Here is a 17424-nt window from a genome sequence, read left to right on the forward strand (position 1 = left end):
GCTGTGGTTACCCCATGGGAATCCAGTGATGTCACAAATCACCAGTGGTTTGGAGAACACAAACAAAACTGCAGATAAGGAGGCTGCAGAACAAAAACTTTATTTCTTCCAGCAGATTCCAATGACATTGTAAGCCACTGGTGACCACCAACTGAACAAATGGAAAGGAGATAAGCAACTTGTAAAACAAGATTGTCATGCAATTTGGAGGTTCTCATAACACAGTAAAATCCCCAGTGGTCTGCTAAAGCTTACAATAGAGCGATAAGAAATTATGGATAACAGGGCTTCGGTTCTATAGGGGGGACTCCTGTGACCAAAACTAAACAGAAGTAGAAAAGCTAGAAAATTCTTCAAGGTCAGCAGAGCCTTGGAATAAAAGTTACACCACTTGCATAAAATTCATTTCTTTTCAGGCCTGCAGATTCTGTCCAGCTTAAAAACAGGTTGAGAATTAAACAATAAGCATTTGAGGTGGCAAATGGTACAGAAAGTTTAATTAAACTACATGGTATCCATTTCAAAATTTGGGGGTGTTGGGGACCAAATATATCTAATTTTATGAAGATGGAAAAGAGGCCATGGCTTAGTACACTTCCTTTACCCAGGGATCTTAGAAAGGAAAGTGGGACTTGGCCTTTGGCCTAATGCCACCCTTCTAAAAACGGAAAATTCAAATCTAGCTCCAATTTCCCATGAGCCCTGATTATTGCCTACTTTGCAGTAATCACTGGATCTCTCTCTGCACTGCCCTTGGAACCTATCTGTTTCTGGAGCTGAGATTTCTGTCTTAATGTTGACTTGTCACTGCTCACACCTTGCTTTGCAGAATTTCAAGTCTCTGCAAAGTTACTGGTAGGAGAGAGATATGCTCAAATAATTTTAGATTGACTAACTGTGGCAACATGGTGGAGAATGGATTGGAGCAAATGGAGACAGGAAACAGGAGGAACAGACTATTCTAATTAATCAAATGAGGCCCAGGATGTATTTGACAAAAGTCTATGAAAAAAAAAAAATTGGTGGGACTTGAAAAGTAATTGTACATGGTGGTGAGAGAGGAGGAAAGAGTCTAGACTGAGTCCGAGATGTAGCATTTGAGTACCGGGCAAATGGTCATGGGACTGGCTGGAGAGGAAATAAAAAGCAGGGATGTATAAGAGGAAGGGGGTCAGTGGGGAGGAAGCTTGGGGAAGCTAATATGATTAGTTTGCGTCATGCTGACATTGAGATGTCGGAGGGAGATTTACATGGACATTGTTATCAAGTAATTGGATAAATCAGTCTAAAATTTTAAGATGAGATTAGTGTTGAGGTCTCAGATTTAGGAGTTTTTGGCATAGCAAGCAGAGTTCAAAGCCATGAAAATGGATGCAATTGCTTAGGAAACAATGTTTTCATGAGAAGTAAAACAAGTTATAAAATGAAACCCTGGCTTATCAGCCTGTGAAAAAAAAAGAAGAAGCAATAGCCAGAGAGGTCAGAGGAGAACTAGGAAAACTCTGGACAGGAGTCAGAATCGGAGAGCTTTTAGCACAAACGGGGTTCGATATTCAAATACAGGGAAATTTCCCATTAAAATCCAAATATTTAGCTTATCTTAAAAAATCGGAAGGTGTGGCTACCCCAGGTCTGTACGCCTATGCGGCCATAGCTACCTGGGATGGAGTAGCCATTTCTCTCTTCAGACAAGGCATCATGTTCCAGGTGCCAAAGGTAGCACTTTTCTCTACTGTTCATCCAACACTCAGGCAGAGATGTTATTAGCATTGCATTAAAATAATCTAATTTAAAATATAATCTCCAATATCATGTGTATTTATATTATCTGACATAGGTACATATAGAGCACATTTGATTATATATTTCTAAAGTTTTTTGCCTGAACTCAGTCAATTTTATTCGTTAATGTGACTTGACTGGCCTCTATGGACTTTTGGGTTTACAACCCTGGAAGAGTATGTTAGATGCTAAGAACGTGGAAACTTGAAAGAAATAAGTTATGCCAAATGAAAGAGAGCAGGCCAATGAGTTGTGCTGTGGACTTGACAGTTTCCTACATCTGTTCTGGTGACTTTGACCAGATCCCCATCATGGGAGATAGCGGTTAAGGATGGTTTGTTTAATAAGCATCTACTAGGTGTAAAACATTATAGTAGGTATGTCACATATATCATTCCATTTAACACTGGCAATTCCCCTGTGGGATATAAATAGTATTTTTTCCTACTTTACAAAAAAGAAAATAAAAGTTCAGAGAGATTAAATAACCTGCCTGAACATGCATAGCTAATAAGGGGCCAACCCAGGCTTTGAACTCAAGTTTGATTCTAATGCTTACTGTTCTTTCCAGGACAACAGGCCGTCTTCCCAGAAATGATAAAGTATTTTGAAGAGATGCAATAGGTGGGAAAATTTGATAGCCACTCAAAATGCCAATCAAAAATTCACATTAAAATGGATCTATACTGGCATATTAAAGTATAAGAGTGACAGTTGAAGAAAAAAGTGTAACAACAGTCTGGATACTACACATAGTGATATTTTATTGAATATTTCAACAAAGTAATACTGTTTTCTCTCTGACTTTCCAAAACCTTATGAAATTTTAAACCTTTGCAAAGTATCAATTTATACAAATCTCTTAGTATACCTGAGCATTATTTAGTACAAATTTGAAGGAAGAAAAAAAAAAAAACTAGAGGAAATTTGGTACTAAAAATAAGCCACATGCTTAAAACTTCTGCTCTCTAAGAAGGGGAGGGTATATATCATTATTTGATAATTTGGCTATTTTCAGCTGAGCAAAAATTGTGGCCTTGTACTAATATGTTCTTTTTGAAAATGCTCAAATACTAATCATAATATATGTTAGTGAATCAATAACTATTATAATTCTGAATCTGTTCTGTACATTTTAGCTTCTTTTTTCAATTCCCTAAAGGATTCAGTCATATTCTTAATTAAACTTAGCTCTAATATCTTTTCTAGTTTGCAAATTTAAACTTCGGCAAGTCAGCTGGCTTTACTTTTGATTCAAATGAGTAGGATTTACAAAGTGTTTCTTGCTATGCTTTGCATTATAACTCCCTCTTTTATCAGATTCCAGATTGTCATTCAATGTAAGACTGTCATATTTCACTTATTGAAGATTTATGATCCTTTAAGGAGATTAAGGCTGATATGAAGGGAAATCAATAGTGGGCACATGAGAAACTTTAGGCTTCCATATCCGTCTTGGGGGCTGTTTTGTTAGTGAGCAAAATGACTACAAATAATCCCTATCCATTGCTAAAAGCTCTAGAAATATTATCTTTAAATCCTATCTCCCTGATGAAAATTAGTTGTACCACAGGGTAGAGTTAAATGTTGTCCTAGATGTGACTTTTAAAAGCCTAGGTCAGAGACCTAAGAAATCATTTGAGCCAGCCCAAGCTTTCTGGGAGGTAAAGTATCATCAATTGCTTTTTATAGGTTCAGCAACGGAGGCCTTAGAGATAGGTACTTCATTTATGTTATTAATAAAACTAAATTTCTTTATTGAAACAAAGCGACTCTTTCCATTATTTATAATGACTTTTCTTCCTATTTAGAGCAGATTATCGAGACCTCAGTGGACATGTCAGAAACTTCTTATATTCCAAAGAGCCTGACTCAACACATCTATGTGGCAAGCAAGCCATTGCTTTAAGGTAAAATTTCCAATATATAGCTAGTGTTCATAATATATGTAGATATTTGGAGATGATGCCAGCATAATTGTAAAGAATCACAGAAGTGGTGACTGTGAGACATATAGGCTTACAGACGTAGAGGTGTATAGTCAAAGCGGCCTTATATATCATCATGTCCAATACTTCAACTAGACAGAGAGGGAAATTCAGACTGGAAGATATTTTCCCTAGGACAGATAGAAACACAGGGCTCACCCAAGATTTGAATCTAGAATTCCTGACTCCTAATCCAGTGTTCTTTCTATAATACTTAAACTGTCTCAGTCAAAAGAAAATATATATTTTTTTCTTTCTACAGCTTTAAAAATGACAAAATTCTCTGTATTAACATTTATAAAGAAAAAAATAAAAACTTGTTACCGATGGTGTCACGCGAGAGGTTGACTTTGAGGTTTTTCATTGCTTTCTATAATGGTAATTAACAAAGTTGTAGTATTTCAGATTGTTTTAGACATTTGCCCTCTTGATTATTTGGGGAATTGTCTTTGAATAGATTTTTTAAAAAACAAAGTTTTGCTAATGATTTCAAATGTCTCATTGATATAAAACCAAGGCTGCGAGAGGAATTTTTCAATATACTTTTCTTCCCTAAGGAAAAATAATGACTACTCAAAAATAGCCCAACCTATAAAAAAATATCAAGTACATTACATTCCTATTTTTCAGCATCATGTATGCAGACATATTCAAAGGCAAGATGAAAAGAACTCGATTGTGTCAGGTTCTCAATTACGTTTTATTGATTTAAACATTGAAAATAAATAACAAGCCCTGGATATTAGTCATAGTCAGGGTTGGCCCCTCACTTGTGAATATCCTGGGACTGATATATTAGCTGAAGTGGTAAGCATCTGGGGAAAGAAACACAGGCTCAAGTGTATTAAATTACAAGGTCTAGATTTGCAGGTGCATGCATCAAGACACTTTTCCAAAAACAGACATTATACCTGGTGTGTTGTGTTGTAAGAATAAGGAGTAACTCAAATTCAAATGCGACATAGTCGAAGCTTCAGCCTTGTCAAAGTGAGTAAATTTATCCCAGAATTGAATATGCATGCAGAATGCTGCCTATTCATACGGGAACCTGAAACGTGGGTTAGTCAATGGTACAGAACCAGTTTTGCTGATAATGCCAGTGAAAACAGAGTATTACATCTTATTGAAGAAATGCAAGAAAACAAAACAAACGCTTCAACTCACCGTTCCTGTTGTGCCCAGTGAAAGATGATTCATCTGTTGTGTCAGGGGGCCCATCATATTTGCTGGCTGCATTGACATAGGATGGTCCATTGTCGGCGTGATCACAGCACCCTACAAGCACACACAATGTCCATCTGAAAACACGTTCCACAGGGAAGAAAACTTGATTTAAAAAAATAAACACAGTGAACCGTGTTAATAGCAACGTGTTTACTTTTTACTGAAAAGGCTAAATTCAACCATGTATGTTTACATCCATCCATGTCATTTTATGTTCATCTAAATATACAGCATTAGCACCTGCCTTTCTTCTGATGTGATTTATGTGATGTGTCTAAAATGCCTGTTACTGACAATTCCAATAGTCAAAGTAGAATGTATTCTGAGATATGGCATATATCCCCTCCCTCATTGTTCTAAATACCAACTTCTGTGACTAAAATATATGAATACTACGGAAATTCTCTAGTTTTTCTTGATATTGAATAAGACTTTGGGTGTATGACATGTACCTGTGATTTATATGGCTAATTCTTGATCACCACATACGATCCACCACCAGGGGGATAACACTGGTCAAGAAGGGTTTCTTGACTGGATCTCTTTGAAGGCCATGTTACAATATAATCTAAATGTTATAAAAATTAAAGTTTCCTATTTCCCATGTTTTTTCCTCCGAATCTTTTGACCTCCTTTCTTTCTATTGGTGCTTTTGACACAAGACAGAAGAATACTGAACACTTAAATGCTGGTCAAATGCAACATTGCTAAAACTTTTTTAAAAAATGTAGAAATATCAAGTGTTTCATCAGGTCTTAATAAAAGCAAACTTCTAGAACATGCTTTTGGATTTATTATAATTGTTGGGAAGGCAAGAAATAATACACATTTTAAAAAAAACTTCCGTCCATATACAAAGTGTCGTATGGCTACTGAAGCAGAGCCAGGCCACATTACCCTTCTGTTCCTTTTCCTCTATTCTACTATTCTGCCTTAATTGACTAACTTGGAGAATGGAACAATATGTTAAAAAAGAAAGAAATAAAGAAAATCTAGGGTTGGATGGAATCTTTCATATTTTATAATTCCAATGTATTATTTTAAAGATGATAATAAAGGCAGAAACTTGTGCTGTTACAACTCATTTAAATACTCAGTGGTACTAAAATGATTGTGTATCTCGAGGCTTTTTTCATGTTAATATTTTTTCACTATTTGACTTTTTTTCCCCATGTAAGTAAACGTTTTGAAGAAATAAAACTAGGACAGATTCATGCAGATGGCAGGATCTCAGACCCCAAACTAATTATCCACAATAAATATTTCCTAAAACACTTTTTTTGCTCAGGATGCTTAATTTCTTATGTTATTATCTAAATCCAATTTCCTGACTATATCAGTTGAAAGGGCAGGCTATCACTCAGACTTTTTTTATGGGCTCCTCCACATTACTATGGAGGAGAATAACAATTGAGACAAGTTGAGACAAGTATTTGGAAATGTTTGATATACAGTCACCTTTTCCCCCAAAGGAGTTAGGGGACAACTAACTCTTTTGAGAGAGAATCAATCATAAAACATATATATGTTATTCTATACATTTATATATTGTAAATATACACAATTGTGCATTTGTGTTGCTTGAATGTTGTGATGCTTCTATGAATTATCATTCACTAAGATGCTTCTTGAATGACAGAAACAATAAGATAAGCTTTTTACTTATAATTCAGAGACACATCATTTTTTCTTTCTGCTGTCTGAATTTCTTCAACAAAAGCATCTTCATTTTATATTAAAAAACAAACAAACACACAAACAAAAACATACTGGCCTTCATTTCAGGTATTTGCTGTACCAGGCCAGAAATAAACATGTCATGAAGAACTGGAGTTCTTCTTAAATCACTTAGAGAAAAATTATAGCATAACTTAAGAGTTAAGACAAGTCCTAAAACATTTATTTCAATGAAAAAGTGGCACTTTCACGACATTTTAATCTTTAGCAGGTGCAAGACTTCAATACTCTTTTTGAACTTGAGAGTTAGTCTATCTTTTTAGAATATTTGCCTGTAGGGAGTCCAACATACAGGTAAACTGTCACAATCCTGGAAACCCCTCAATTCTAATCAGCCTTCTCTAGCCACATAAATGATTGTTTGTCATAAATCAGAGATAAAGACAAAATTGTGTTTGGAGAGAATACTTTCTTCTCAGTGCCCTAGGGGTGACCTCCTTCCCCAGTGGTAAGGAAAGGTAGAGTTTTGTCTTTGTTTGGGAGGCAATATGCAAATGAGATATGTGAGTATGTGACAGATGAATAAAAATCCATGCATGATAAAATAGAGGGATTGAATGCCTGCATTTGGAATTAATTTAGGAAGGATTGTCTGGTCTCTTTAAAGAATTCTTTCTCAGAAAGTGTTTGGAGACTCATTTGATTATAGATGCCACAGAGTGAGTGCTGCTTCTGTGTATAAACCAAAAACCTGACAATCAAAGGGAAGAGTGGGAAGGGATTTGTCATAATTTGGGATTGTAAATAACAGCACTAGGCACGGAGTGTAAAACAATGTAAGGGAACATTATTTTCCTAACCAGACCAGTTATTACAAATAGATGAATAATAAAATAATAATTCTTGGGGGAGGACATGTGAGAACATTCATTCTTGTTCATATTCAGTAAAAATGTTCAATAAAAAAAGAATTGCTCCAATTATTAAGAACAAACATTCCTTTACAGTCTCAAAGGGTGGAAGAACTTTACAGTTAGTAAATTGGAAATATTAGAAACAGTTTGTAAAAACCCCTTGGAGAAATGAATTTTCTTGATGATACTTTATCAGGGAAGACAACTTAAAGGGTTTGAAGTGTTGGGTATCCACAGCAAAGAATGGTGTTTGCCAGTCACTTTCCTCATCAAACTTTACAGAGTCTCCTTTACACTGTATAGGACATACAAAAAAAAAAAAAAAGGAAAAAAGGGAAGAGAGAAAAGAAAGAAAAAGAACTAAAAAAGGAGAAGAATGGGGTTGTTAAGGAGAAAGTAGTGCCCTCAACTACAGTTGTGCCTCATTAACTGTACTGTTGAATCCATTCCTGTCCAATGCATTTAATCCACAGACTGAAGAGTGTTTTGTGACAGATGTTGCCAACACATTAAGGGCAATTTCATGTGCTCGAAATGTATAGAATGTGCTGTCTGACGGAGTTTACTTGGCAAATGGCAAGGCAAGAGGAAACAGATTTTTCATTTTAGCATCTCCGGATGTCTGGGTTTGCTCAATGTTTAAGCTGCAAAGAAAAATACTGTAACATGCTGTAATTCCACTAAAAAGCACAATGACCAAACAGCTGATGGCAATGTCTGGTCTATTTTAGCCACTGCCTCTGCAAAACAAAGCTGCTCATACTCAAGAGATGTAGGGTGGATCTGGTCGCTCTAGTTCTGAAATAAACAATTTCAACAGCAATTTGGATAAAGTTTCCAAAGATCCTTGATGTGGAGTAAACATAGCTGACCTAAAGCTACAAGAGTATCTGTTTTAACCTTCTGCCAACAGTTGAAAGAAATGTTAAGTCCTAGAAAGTTCCTCAGTATTTTAATTTCCCAGGTGAAATGTAGGCTCACCGGCAAACTGGGGAATAACTTGCCCTGGCTATCTCCCAAGAAGAGCACGCATAGCTGGCTTAGAACCTATATGAATGCCAGCACGTGGACTACAGTGAGAAGTACCTTACGGATATTCCAATGACTGTCAGTACTCTATGCCAGTGCCACTCCAATTTACGATCTGCACACCAGCAGCAGCAGCAGACGAAGAATTAGAATCCAAATCAGAATCTCTGGGCATCGGGCCTGGGAATCTGTGTTTTAACAAGCTTTCCAGATGATTCTGATGCTCTCTGAAGTTTGAGAAGTGTGCTCTGTCTGTAAACTGCTATTGTATAAACCAATGTTGCAGTACTGAGATACAAAGAATTGACTTTATTTTATTTATACTGTTTCTCAATTATTTGTTTTAAGACAGTCTTGTGATGGGGCATGAGCCTTTATAATAATACTCCCATTGTATCTTGTTTAAAAATACTAAGAGGCCAAGCGTACATTTTTAATGAACTGAAATGGGGCAATTATCAGAATAATTCAGGCCTATGCCTGATGGCATGACATGCTTCCATTTGATCAGTTTTGCTTGTGTTGTGTCACATTTGGAAATTCTTCCTTATTTAAATCCATGCAAGCCTTGAATTTTAAATCATAGGAACATTAAAGTAAAAAGTAAGAAAATTATTTGGATAATACAAGTGAAAAGTAAAGAAATATCACCCCCTTTTCCCCTCTTGTTGTATCTAGTTGCCTTATGTCAAAATGTTGTGGCCTATATTGTATAGTGTTCTCCTATAGTAACTTATGCAAAACTGTAGGGCCTTTTTTATACTAATCATTCAACATGACTTAGAAAATGTGGTTTACCATCATTTGTCTTCATCCTCATTTGTATGTTTTTCTGCCTGTCAATTTTTAATATTTCTAATTTAGTTAGAAAATAATACAGCTGAATTTTTGTACCCCAGACTACGCCAAGTGGAATGTAGAGAATATTAAGAGCTTACAAGTAAACTAGTTAATGGAAATGATTTTCCAATATCAAGGATGATTTGATAATATAAATGGCATAAAGGTAGTTCATTTAACCTGGGGAATAGCTTTCCAAGTGAAATGCCTTTCCATATTACTGTGCAACGTTCCTTTTAGTATACGCAGAGATGTTTAATCTTTTTTCTTTATGATACTGGCATGGGTATTTTTTTGGCTTTTTTTGTTTTTAGCAGAAGGGTGCTTGATGAGGTTTAAGAAGGACTGGTGCTGTGGGAAGAGAGAAAAAAAAAGGAACAGGAAGGCCTCCTCCGCCGCCCCCATCTTTAGAAACACTCATTAATCCTCAACTACCTTGATAAATTTCCAGCCAAATTGGAAGGGGCAGTCTGGCTTTAAAACAAATTGTGTTTGAAACCCCCAAAGCTGTGGCAGATCTGGTAGACACGACTTAAACTTCGGAAGCATTTTGGAATGATCTCTGACAAACGTTGGCGGTACCGGAGAAGGATGGATCGCTGTGGTAAACCCAAAGTCGCAGTGCCCCTAGGACACCATTTCAGCACGTAATCCCTTCCTTCCCCTTATTATTCTATAATTGCTTATTTCAGTATTATACCTTCCAAGAGGGCAAGGGTTATGTTTACATATGCTTTGTAATCCCCATAAATAGGAATTAGACATAGTAGATACTCAAAACAGTTTTGTGAATTTTCTATATCACTGCCTCTGTTCAGTTCAATAAAAAATGGCTAACACTTACCAGCATTTTTTTTTTTAATTTAGACTGTTCATACTAAGAGAGCCTAAATCATGTCTGCATGTTCACCACTGTCAATTTATAGTGTCTTTGTGCTGTCTACAATACGAGGCATATAACATTTGCTTCATAAATATTGGGTGGGGGAATGATGAAAGAACAAAATTCCAAATCAAAAGGTACTTAAAATGCAAGGTTGAGATTCCTAGTCAAAATGGACCATTCCGAAGCTTTTGAGAAAACTGGTTCGCACAAAGGGCACTTCAGTTTTAAAACCACGGTTTGGCACACATATCTGTGCCTTTATTAATATCTTCAAACATCATATCCTTAAAAGATGAGATCTGAAATTAACTTGATGTAAAAAGTTATCTTAATGCCACCATAGGAAATTATTAAAATAAAACAAGTATTTGCGTCTGTGCACATAACAGTATTTCTAAATGAGCAGTGATTTTGTTTGATCTAGAAGGGACATTTGCCAAGGTCCTGAGACTTTTTTTTTTTTGGTTGTCAAACTGGGGAAGGGGTGCTACTGACACCTAGAGGCCATTGGTGGTAGAGGCCATCCTAGAACACACAGGACACCTCCTCACAACAAAGAATTATCCAGGCAAAAGCATCCTTAGTGCTGAGGTTAGAAACCCTGGTGTATACAGGCAGATATTCATAAGCTCCATTTGTACAAAATGAGAAAGATTTGAAACTGCAGTAATTAGAAAATGGCACAAAGTATCTATCCAGTCTGCTCCCTACAACTAACAGCAAAATCTTAGTTTCTGTGCTGAGATTTTGTTTACAACATAAATCAGTTTCTTAAAGACCTGATATCTAGCTCAACTGCCCAAATCCTATAATTTATCAATAAAAGGAAGAAAGACTATTATGTGACTTTCAATGGCTATATGATTATATTTAGTTCAAATTTATGTTGATATTTATTTTGGAAATATGGATAACTAGAGGTGAGTTTCTCTTTCCTAAATTTAGATGGATTAGATTCAATTAATGTATTTCACTGCTCCCTAGAGGTGTGTACCTGTGGGCTAAGGGTATGATGTTTAGCTGTAGGGCATTTTGCATTGCTATATGGTAACTTTAGAACAGTTATGTACATAGTTTATCTAAAAGGAGAATATCTATTAGCTGTAAAATAGTTATTCTCCTTTCACTCTTGAACATTCTTAATTTTGTGTTGCTTTTTGATTCAGTTATCATTAGTTAGAATTGTTTTTAAAAATATGTAATATTAAAAGACACTAAAACCAAATTAGTTTTAACTATGAAGTTCCCTTTAAAGGAATCCTAATTATATACCATCTCTATTCAACTGTGAATAATGGTTTCAATTATCAGTTAAGTACTTATTTATACAATAGTGTCATTTTGAATAAGAATATAAAGTAAATATGTCACACTGAAGTATTTCTTACCTAAGCAGGTACATGGATATTTAGGATTCTCAACAAGGCTTTATTGAATTCTTTAGTGCTTAAAATTAAAGAAATTTGTGTAGTGATGACTTTTGATGTTTTTAACAAGCTTCTTTAGAATTCAAATGGGCGAAATTGGCTTTTAAAAATATTACATTATTGAAGGAAGAATTGAACATTTGAAGATATGGAGCCCAATGGTTAAATGATTTTGTTGACTGAAGTGCAATAGAACAATTAGTTCTTTTATCGTTAAAATTGTACACCTGGTTAAAATTACAAAAGGAATTGCATTATTCACATGGGTTATTATATTCTTTTCCTTTCATATTTCTATTTAAGGCGATCACAGTTGCTGAGCCAATAGAAATATTAAATGTGTGTAGAAGGATCCCAGGTCTTCAGTGGCTTCAGCAACAATGGGTATATTTACTTTCACCAGCTTCCCATTCCAATCCCATAATCAAGAGTGGCCCTCAGCTTGGAGGGTTGTACCTCACACAAACATGTTCCATTGACATCCATGTGGTGTGGTATAAATGATATGAAGGAATCACATTATTTTTGTGGAAAAACTAATAGTGCTACCTAAGTCTTTATTTTCACTTTCCGAGACTCCTGTGGTACATGCCTTCCTCACATAGGTCTACAGTTCCAAAATAAGTTTAAAGAGATTTGAGGGAGAAAAAAATAATTAATTAATTAAAGACCATTAAGCTATGGGACTTACCAAATGAATAATGGGTTAATCATAATATATTTCACTGTCATCCATACTTTTTAAGATACAAAGAAAACCACTGATATTTACTCATAAAATATATTATATAATAAAACATGATATTAGAGATATGGGAGGCAGGTCCTTACCACTTTCCTACCATAACAATACTTCAAAAACATACATATCTCTTTAAAGATGAGCAGAACTGATTTTCCTTATTGTTTCATTCCAAGAAGGGGTATAAAGCAGACAATGTTAAACTAACTTCTCTACCAAAGTACAGTCTATATGTCATTTTTATAGCTGAGTTAGCGTCTTGAAAGATATTGCATAGTGGAAACATCACATGTTTAGGTCAATGGCACTGTCAAGCCAATGTTTGCTGTAAGTTAATGTATTGGAAGAGTTTAAAGGTAGATAGGACAACTCAGTGATGGGATCAGCATATTTTCCATTCATGCTTGTCCTGTCCAGAAGACATTTAGACTAAATGAGCATAAAAGTCGCCCACGAGACTGTGCCTTCCTACTCTAGTTCCACTTATCTCCAAAAGTCTGCTCCTACAGGTAGATCTAGGATGACCTCTTTAGCGTAAAGATCACATGGCTTCCAATTTACCCTTCTGGTCTAATTCCCAAAGAACATGCACATAGAACCTCTCTTCCCACACTAAACTACTCCTCCTTCTCTGACCCATCTTGCTCTCTTACCCTTGGTGTCTTTGCCAGGAGACTTGGGCATCTACAGCAGGTTCGTAAGTGTGCTCTTAAGATTTTTATCAAATGCTACATTTCTGGTATCTGACCCAGGTTGTTGGTCATTTGCTCCTCTCTCCTCTCATAATATTGGACACACACCTTCATCATGATCATACTTCATCGCTCCCCTGGACTCTAAGTTCACTGTGCCATTCACAATGCTTTATTCATTTCCAGTGGTTCTAAAGCCAAGCCATGTGTCTATCATGCAACAGGTTGCCATGGTGCTGACTGACTAAATCAGTGAATGGCACTCGCTCATCAGCCAGGGTGCCTGTGAATTTACAGAAATGTAAAATCAACAGCAACTGCATGCTGAAACTGGACAAGAGGATTTGATTGAAATAAAAGAAGCAATCCGTTTATTGGACAACAGGATGATCTTAAAAATCCATCCATTCAATTGCTTCGCTTTCCTTTAAAAGTTCCCGTCTGACCACTGCCAGCTTGATGTTCTTGTCATTTAGTGTGAGAATTCCTGGGCTTCTAAGAGCCAAGCACTACCCAAGGATGTTACAGTTCACTATATAATTTCCACCCTATGGAAAACTTACACATATTCAATTACATGTTGCAAAGTTTCCTTTATATATCACAGCCAAGACACTGCCACAAATGGAGTGTAAACTTTTTTACTAGGGTTTTTCCGTGCCATCAACGGTTTTAATAGCCATATATCTACCTAAGATTCTTGTCAAACCATCTGATAAGAGAAAACATCCTTATTCACGTATACAGCAATCTCTTTGTATACCTCCAAGTAGATTTTCAAAGTTCAGAAAGTATAAAATGCACGTCAGAAGCAGGATGCCAGGCCAGTCTTTTTCCAAATGATAAGGCAAACAGGGTTCCTAGAAGATGTCTGAATATTTATGGGCGGCGTCTTTTGTCTGGTAAAAGGTTTATCTCGCTTTAACTAGCACTCAGGACTGTGAGCTGTTGTAAAGCTTCTCATTAAAAACTTCTCCTTACTGACAAATAGGCCAAAAAACCCAGCTGCAAATAATTTTCAAGGTCTTGCAGGATCCTATTGGTGAATGGTCCTGGGAAATCACGTCTCAAACCACAGGGGTGATAAAGAAGAAAAGCTCCCCGTTATCCTACTTATGGCCATTGTTTATAGTGCAAATTGCCTAAATATGTCACACGGCACCTTGATTCTGGCTATTACTAGGAAAGTAGCTATTCCTTGTCCTGCAATTTGCTACAAAATGTACTTTATTTTGTGGTCCCACAGAGGACATTTCTGGACTATTTGTTTTCTCCTTTAAGACATTTTTAGAAATGTGCCTGGTTAGAGCTGGCAACTCAGCTAGAGCTAAGGATACAGGTGTGAAGTCAAGAAAGACCCTATTAAAAACCCAATTTACTCTTTTTAAAGTACATTTTCTATTAGTATTATAACTAACATGTCTCAGACTCAATATGTACCTTATTGATGAATTTTTTGAAATTTAATGCTGAGATAAAATAGATCCTGGTGGAATGGTCATGTCTTAAAGTAAAAATTTACATATTAGCACCCAACAAACATATATTCTGAGGACTGCAAGATATCAATTAACACACATACATTTGCTTGGTAGATGAGATGAAAGTCAATTTTATGTCTCTTTTCTTCACTGTCCTATTTGTTGTAGAAACTTAGTTACATCTTTTATTTCACTTAGAATTTTATTGCCATTTCTCCTAAACAGTAATGCTATAAGTAATTGTGACTTTTTCTTAGTTTTATAGAATGGTCTTAAACTCTCTAGTACCTTGTTCTTCAAAGTGTGGTCCAGGACCAGATAGTATCAGCTGGGAGCTTAATGCGGAATCTAAGGTCCAACCCCAGCCCCTTAGAATTAGAATCTGCAGTTCAGTAAGATCCCCACATGGGTCACTCATGGTCAAGTCTGAGAACATTTGCTCTATTTTTTTTTTTTTTTTAAATGTCTGCCATGGCTGTGTTTGGATACATCTTCTATTGCATTGCTTCTAGAGAGATTCTTGGTTTGTTTCTTCATGATTTTGTTAATTTATTTTTCAGTTCCTACTTGAGTGCCAAGCAGCTTCAAATAATCTTAGTAACATGAATATACGTTCCATAAACATGTTATAACCACAAATGGCCACTGAGACTGAGCTGAGTTCCTCAAAAGTCTCCATAGGATTTCTGCTTTATCTATAAAATCTCCTTTACAAAAAAATTTTGTTTCCTATGAGACATTTTCATGGCAACCTTCCATTCTTTCCAAATATTCTGCTTCATCAATGAGTCTGAAGTGTCTATTACAGCCAAGGGATAGAAGATGTGCCATATGTTTTGTACAATAGTAAGAGTCAGCATCTACATACATAACATAAATATAAGGTGTTAGCAAGGTGTCAGAAGTAAATTCTAAAATAGCACTACTTGTTGGGCACTGATGGAATTAACGGAAAGTGCCAAAGTTAGTTTAAAAATTAAAGTTTTTGAAAGTTCTTTTTTATCTTGGCCTTTTGTCTTAACTTCTGACCGCAATTTCCAGTTACTCACTGAATCTGGAATCTCAGTTATGTCCCATTCTGAATATTTTCTTTCTCTTTCTCTTTCCTCATCATGTATTCTTTCTCTTCTGTTTGATTCTTGGACTAATGTGGAAAATTCCAGGTCATCCTTGCCTCCTCCTTCATTCTCACCATTTATAACAAATCCATAGTCAAGTCTTGTCAGTGCTATTTCATCAATGTCCCCAAACTCTCTCTCTCTTCCTTTCAAGGGCTACTAGGTAGGTTGAATACTATCTCTCATTAAGATTAATCCAATTACTTCCTGTGGTGTACCTCTGTCAGTCTTGGCTGAAGGCATTTATTTTTTTAATACTCTCCACATGTTATTAGTTTCCCACAAAGTGAATCCTGCCTTTTCAACATAGAATTGAAAAAGTCCCACATTTCCTAGACTCCCTTGCTGTTAGAGATCCATGACTTCCCCTAATGAGAAGCACCTGCAAAAGACTTAGATTTGGAAGAAAGTTTAGAATGAGAAGTGGGCAGGACATGTGGCATCCTTTTTGCTGGCCAGGTGGTGGCAGAAGTAGCATGATTCCATGGTTTGCAGCAAAGTGATTTGGGGGTTAGCAGTGGCAGTAGCACCCCTTTTGGTCATGTAACAGGAGATCTAAAAATTTATTGTCGGCTAATATTCAGCATTTTATTTGCTATCAGATTAATCTATTGTAAGATTTTCTAGAGCAACTATGAAATAAAAATAAAGATTTTCTAGAGCAACTATGAAATAAAAATAAATTTCACTGATTGGATTTATTTTTGAAGGTAGATGAGGTGAGAAACTAAACTAATATCATTGTATTAAAATAGTTCACTAAGATATTTTTATTATTTACTACTTCTCCTTGAAGGGAAACAAATACAACTTTGTCTACTAACTGGTGTTCAAAGTTTGAAGTGTTTATCATTGTGTGGCCTTGATGGTATATATACCCTTTTTATATTACTATTTTAAACTTCTACAAAAAAATAACATGGGGCTACAGATACATTAAAGTAAACATTGCAAAAAATGTTCTTCCTGACTTTTCAACCATCAGCTGAAATTATGCTATTGTCTTAAAGTTATTCAAGAGAAAAATATTCAGAATCAGTTTTTTTCTCTTCGTTTTCCTCCCACCTTTTTCTTTTAGCCCTCCTTCACTTTCTCATAGATTATATGTGCGATAGGCGGGGAAATGAATGTTCAGCAAAATCAGGCAATTTTGACTAGCGTCAGAGGTTTTCAACATATACTTTTGCTTTGTTTCATGCAAGAGCAAGCTTGAAGCCATCTGCCTGCCAACAACTACATCCTTCATTCCCATTATGGAGACAGAACCCCCCACCTCATCATTAAGAGGCAATCTTCAAAGGGACATTGTTTTTGCTTATTCCCGTTGTGACAGATGTTTTATATCATCCACCTCCACATGCTAACTCATCTGTAAGGGACTGCCCACTCTCTGCAGCCAGCTGTGGAAATAGCTCCAGTGTCATCTGTGGCAGCTCTTGTTCCATTCTTCTGACCTCACCAAAGACCACATCCAAGAGCAGGAAAAACAAACAGCCCTGTTAACTTCCTTGAAAACATTTCCAGGGCAGGAGATAGGCCAGCTTTAGACAAGAGCTCTTTACAAAGTATGTAACAAAAGAGAGGCAAGCTTATTTGAAACACTCAAATGTCACCAAGCTAGCCA

General features: G+C 36.1%; 1 protein-coding gene across 15 annotated transcripts in view; it reads right to left on the bottom strand.

Annotated features, from left to right (window-relative positions):
* Nucleotides 1–17424, bottom strand: part of RBMS3 (RNA binding motif single stranded interacting protein 3) — a 1228141-nt gene that overhangs the window by 57834 nt on the left and 1152883 nt on the right. For all 15 annotated transcript variants that reach the window (XM_088798298.1, XM_088798292.1, XM_088798297.1 and 12 more), the window contains one exon: nt 4935–5045. In XM_088798298.1, the coding sequence (XP_088654424.1) occupies nt 4935–5045 (111 nt within the window). The remainder of the gene's footprint in view (nt 1–4934; nt 5046–17424) is intronic.

This window comes from Rhinolophus sinicus, chromosome 5 (genome assembly GCF_057876585.1).
Source record: "Rhinolophus sinicus isolate RSI-liver-muscle chromosome 5, RSI-T2T, whole genome shotgun sequence".
NCBI lineage: Eukaryota > Metazoa > Chordata > Mammalia > Chiroptera > Rhinolophidae > Rhinolophus > Rhinolophus sinicus.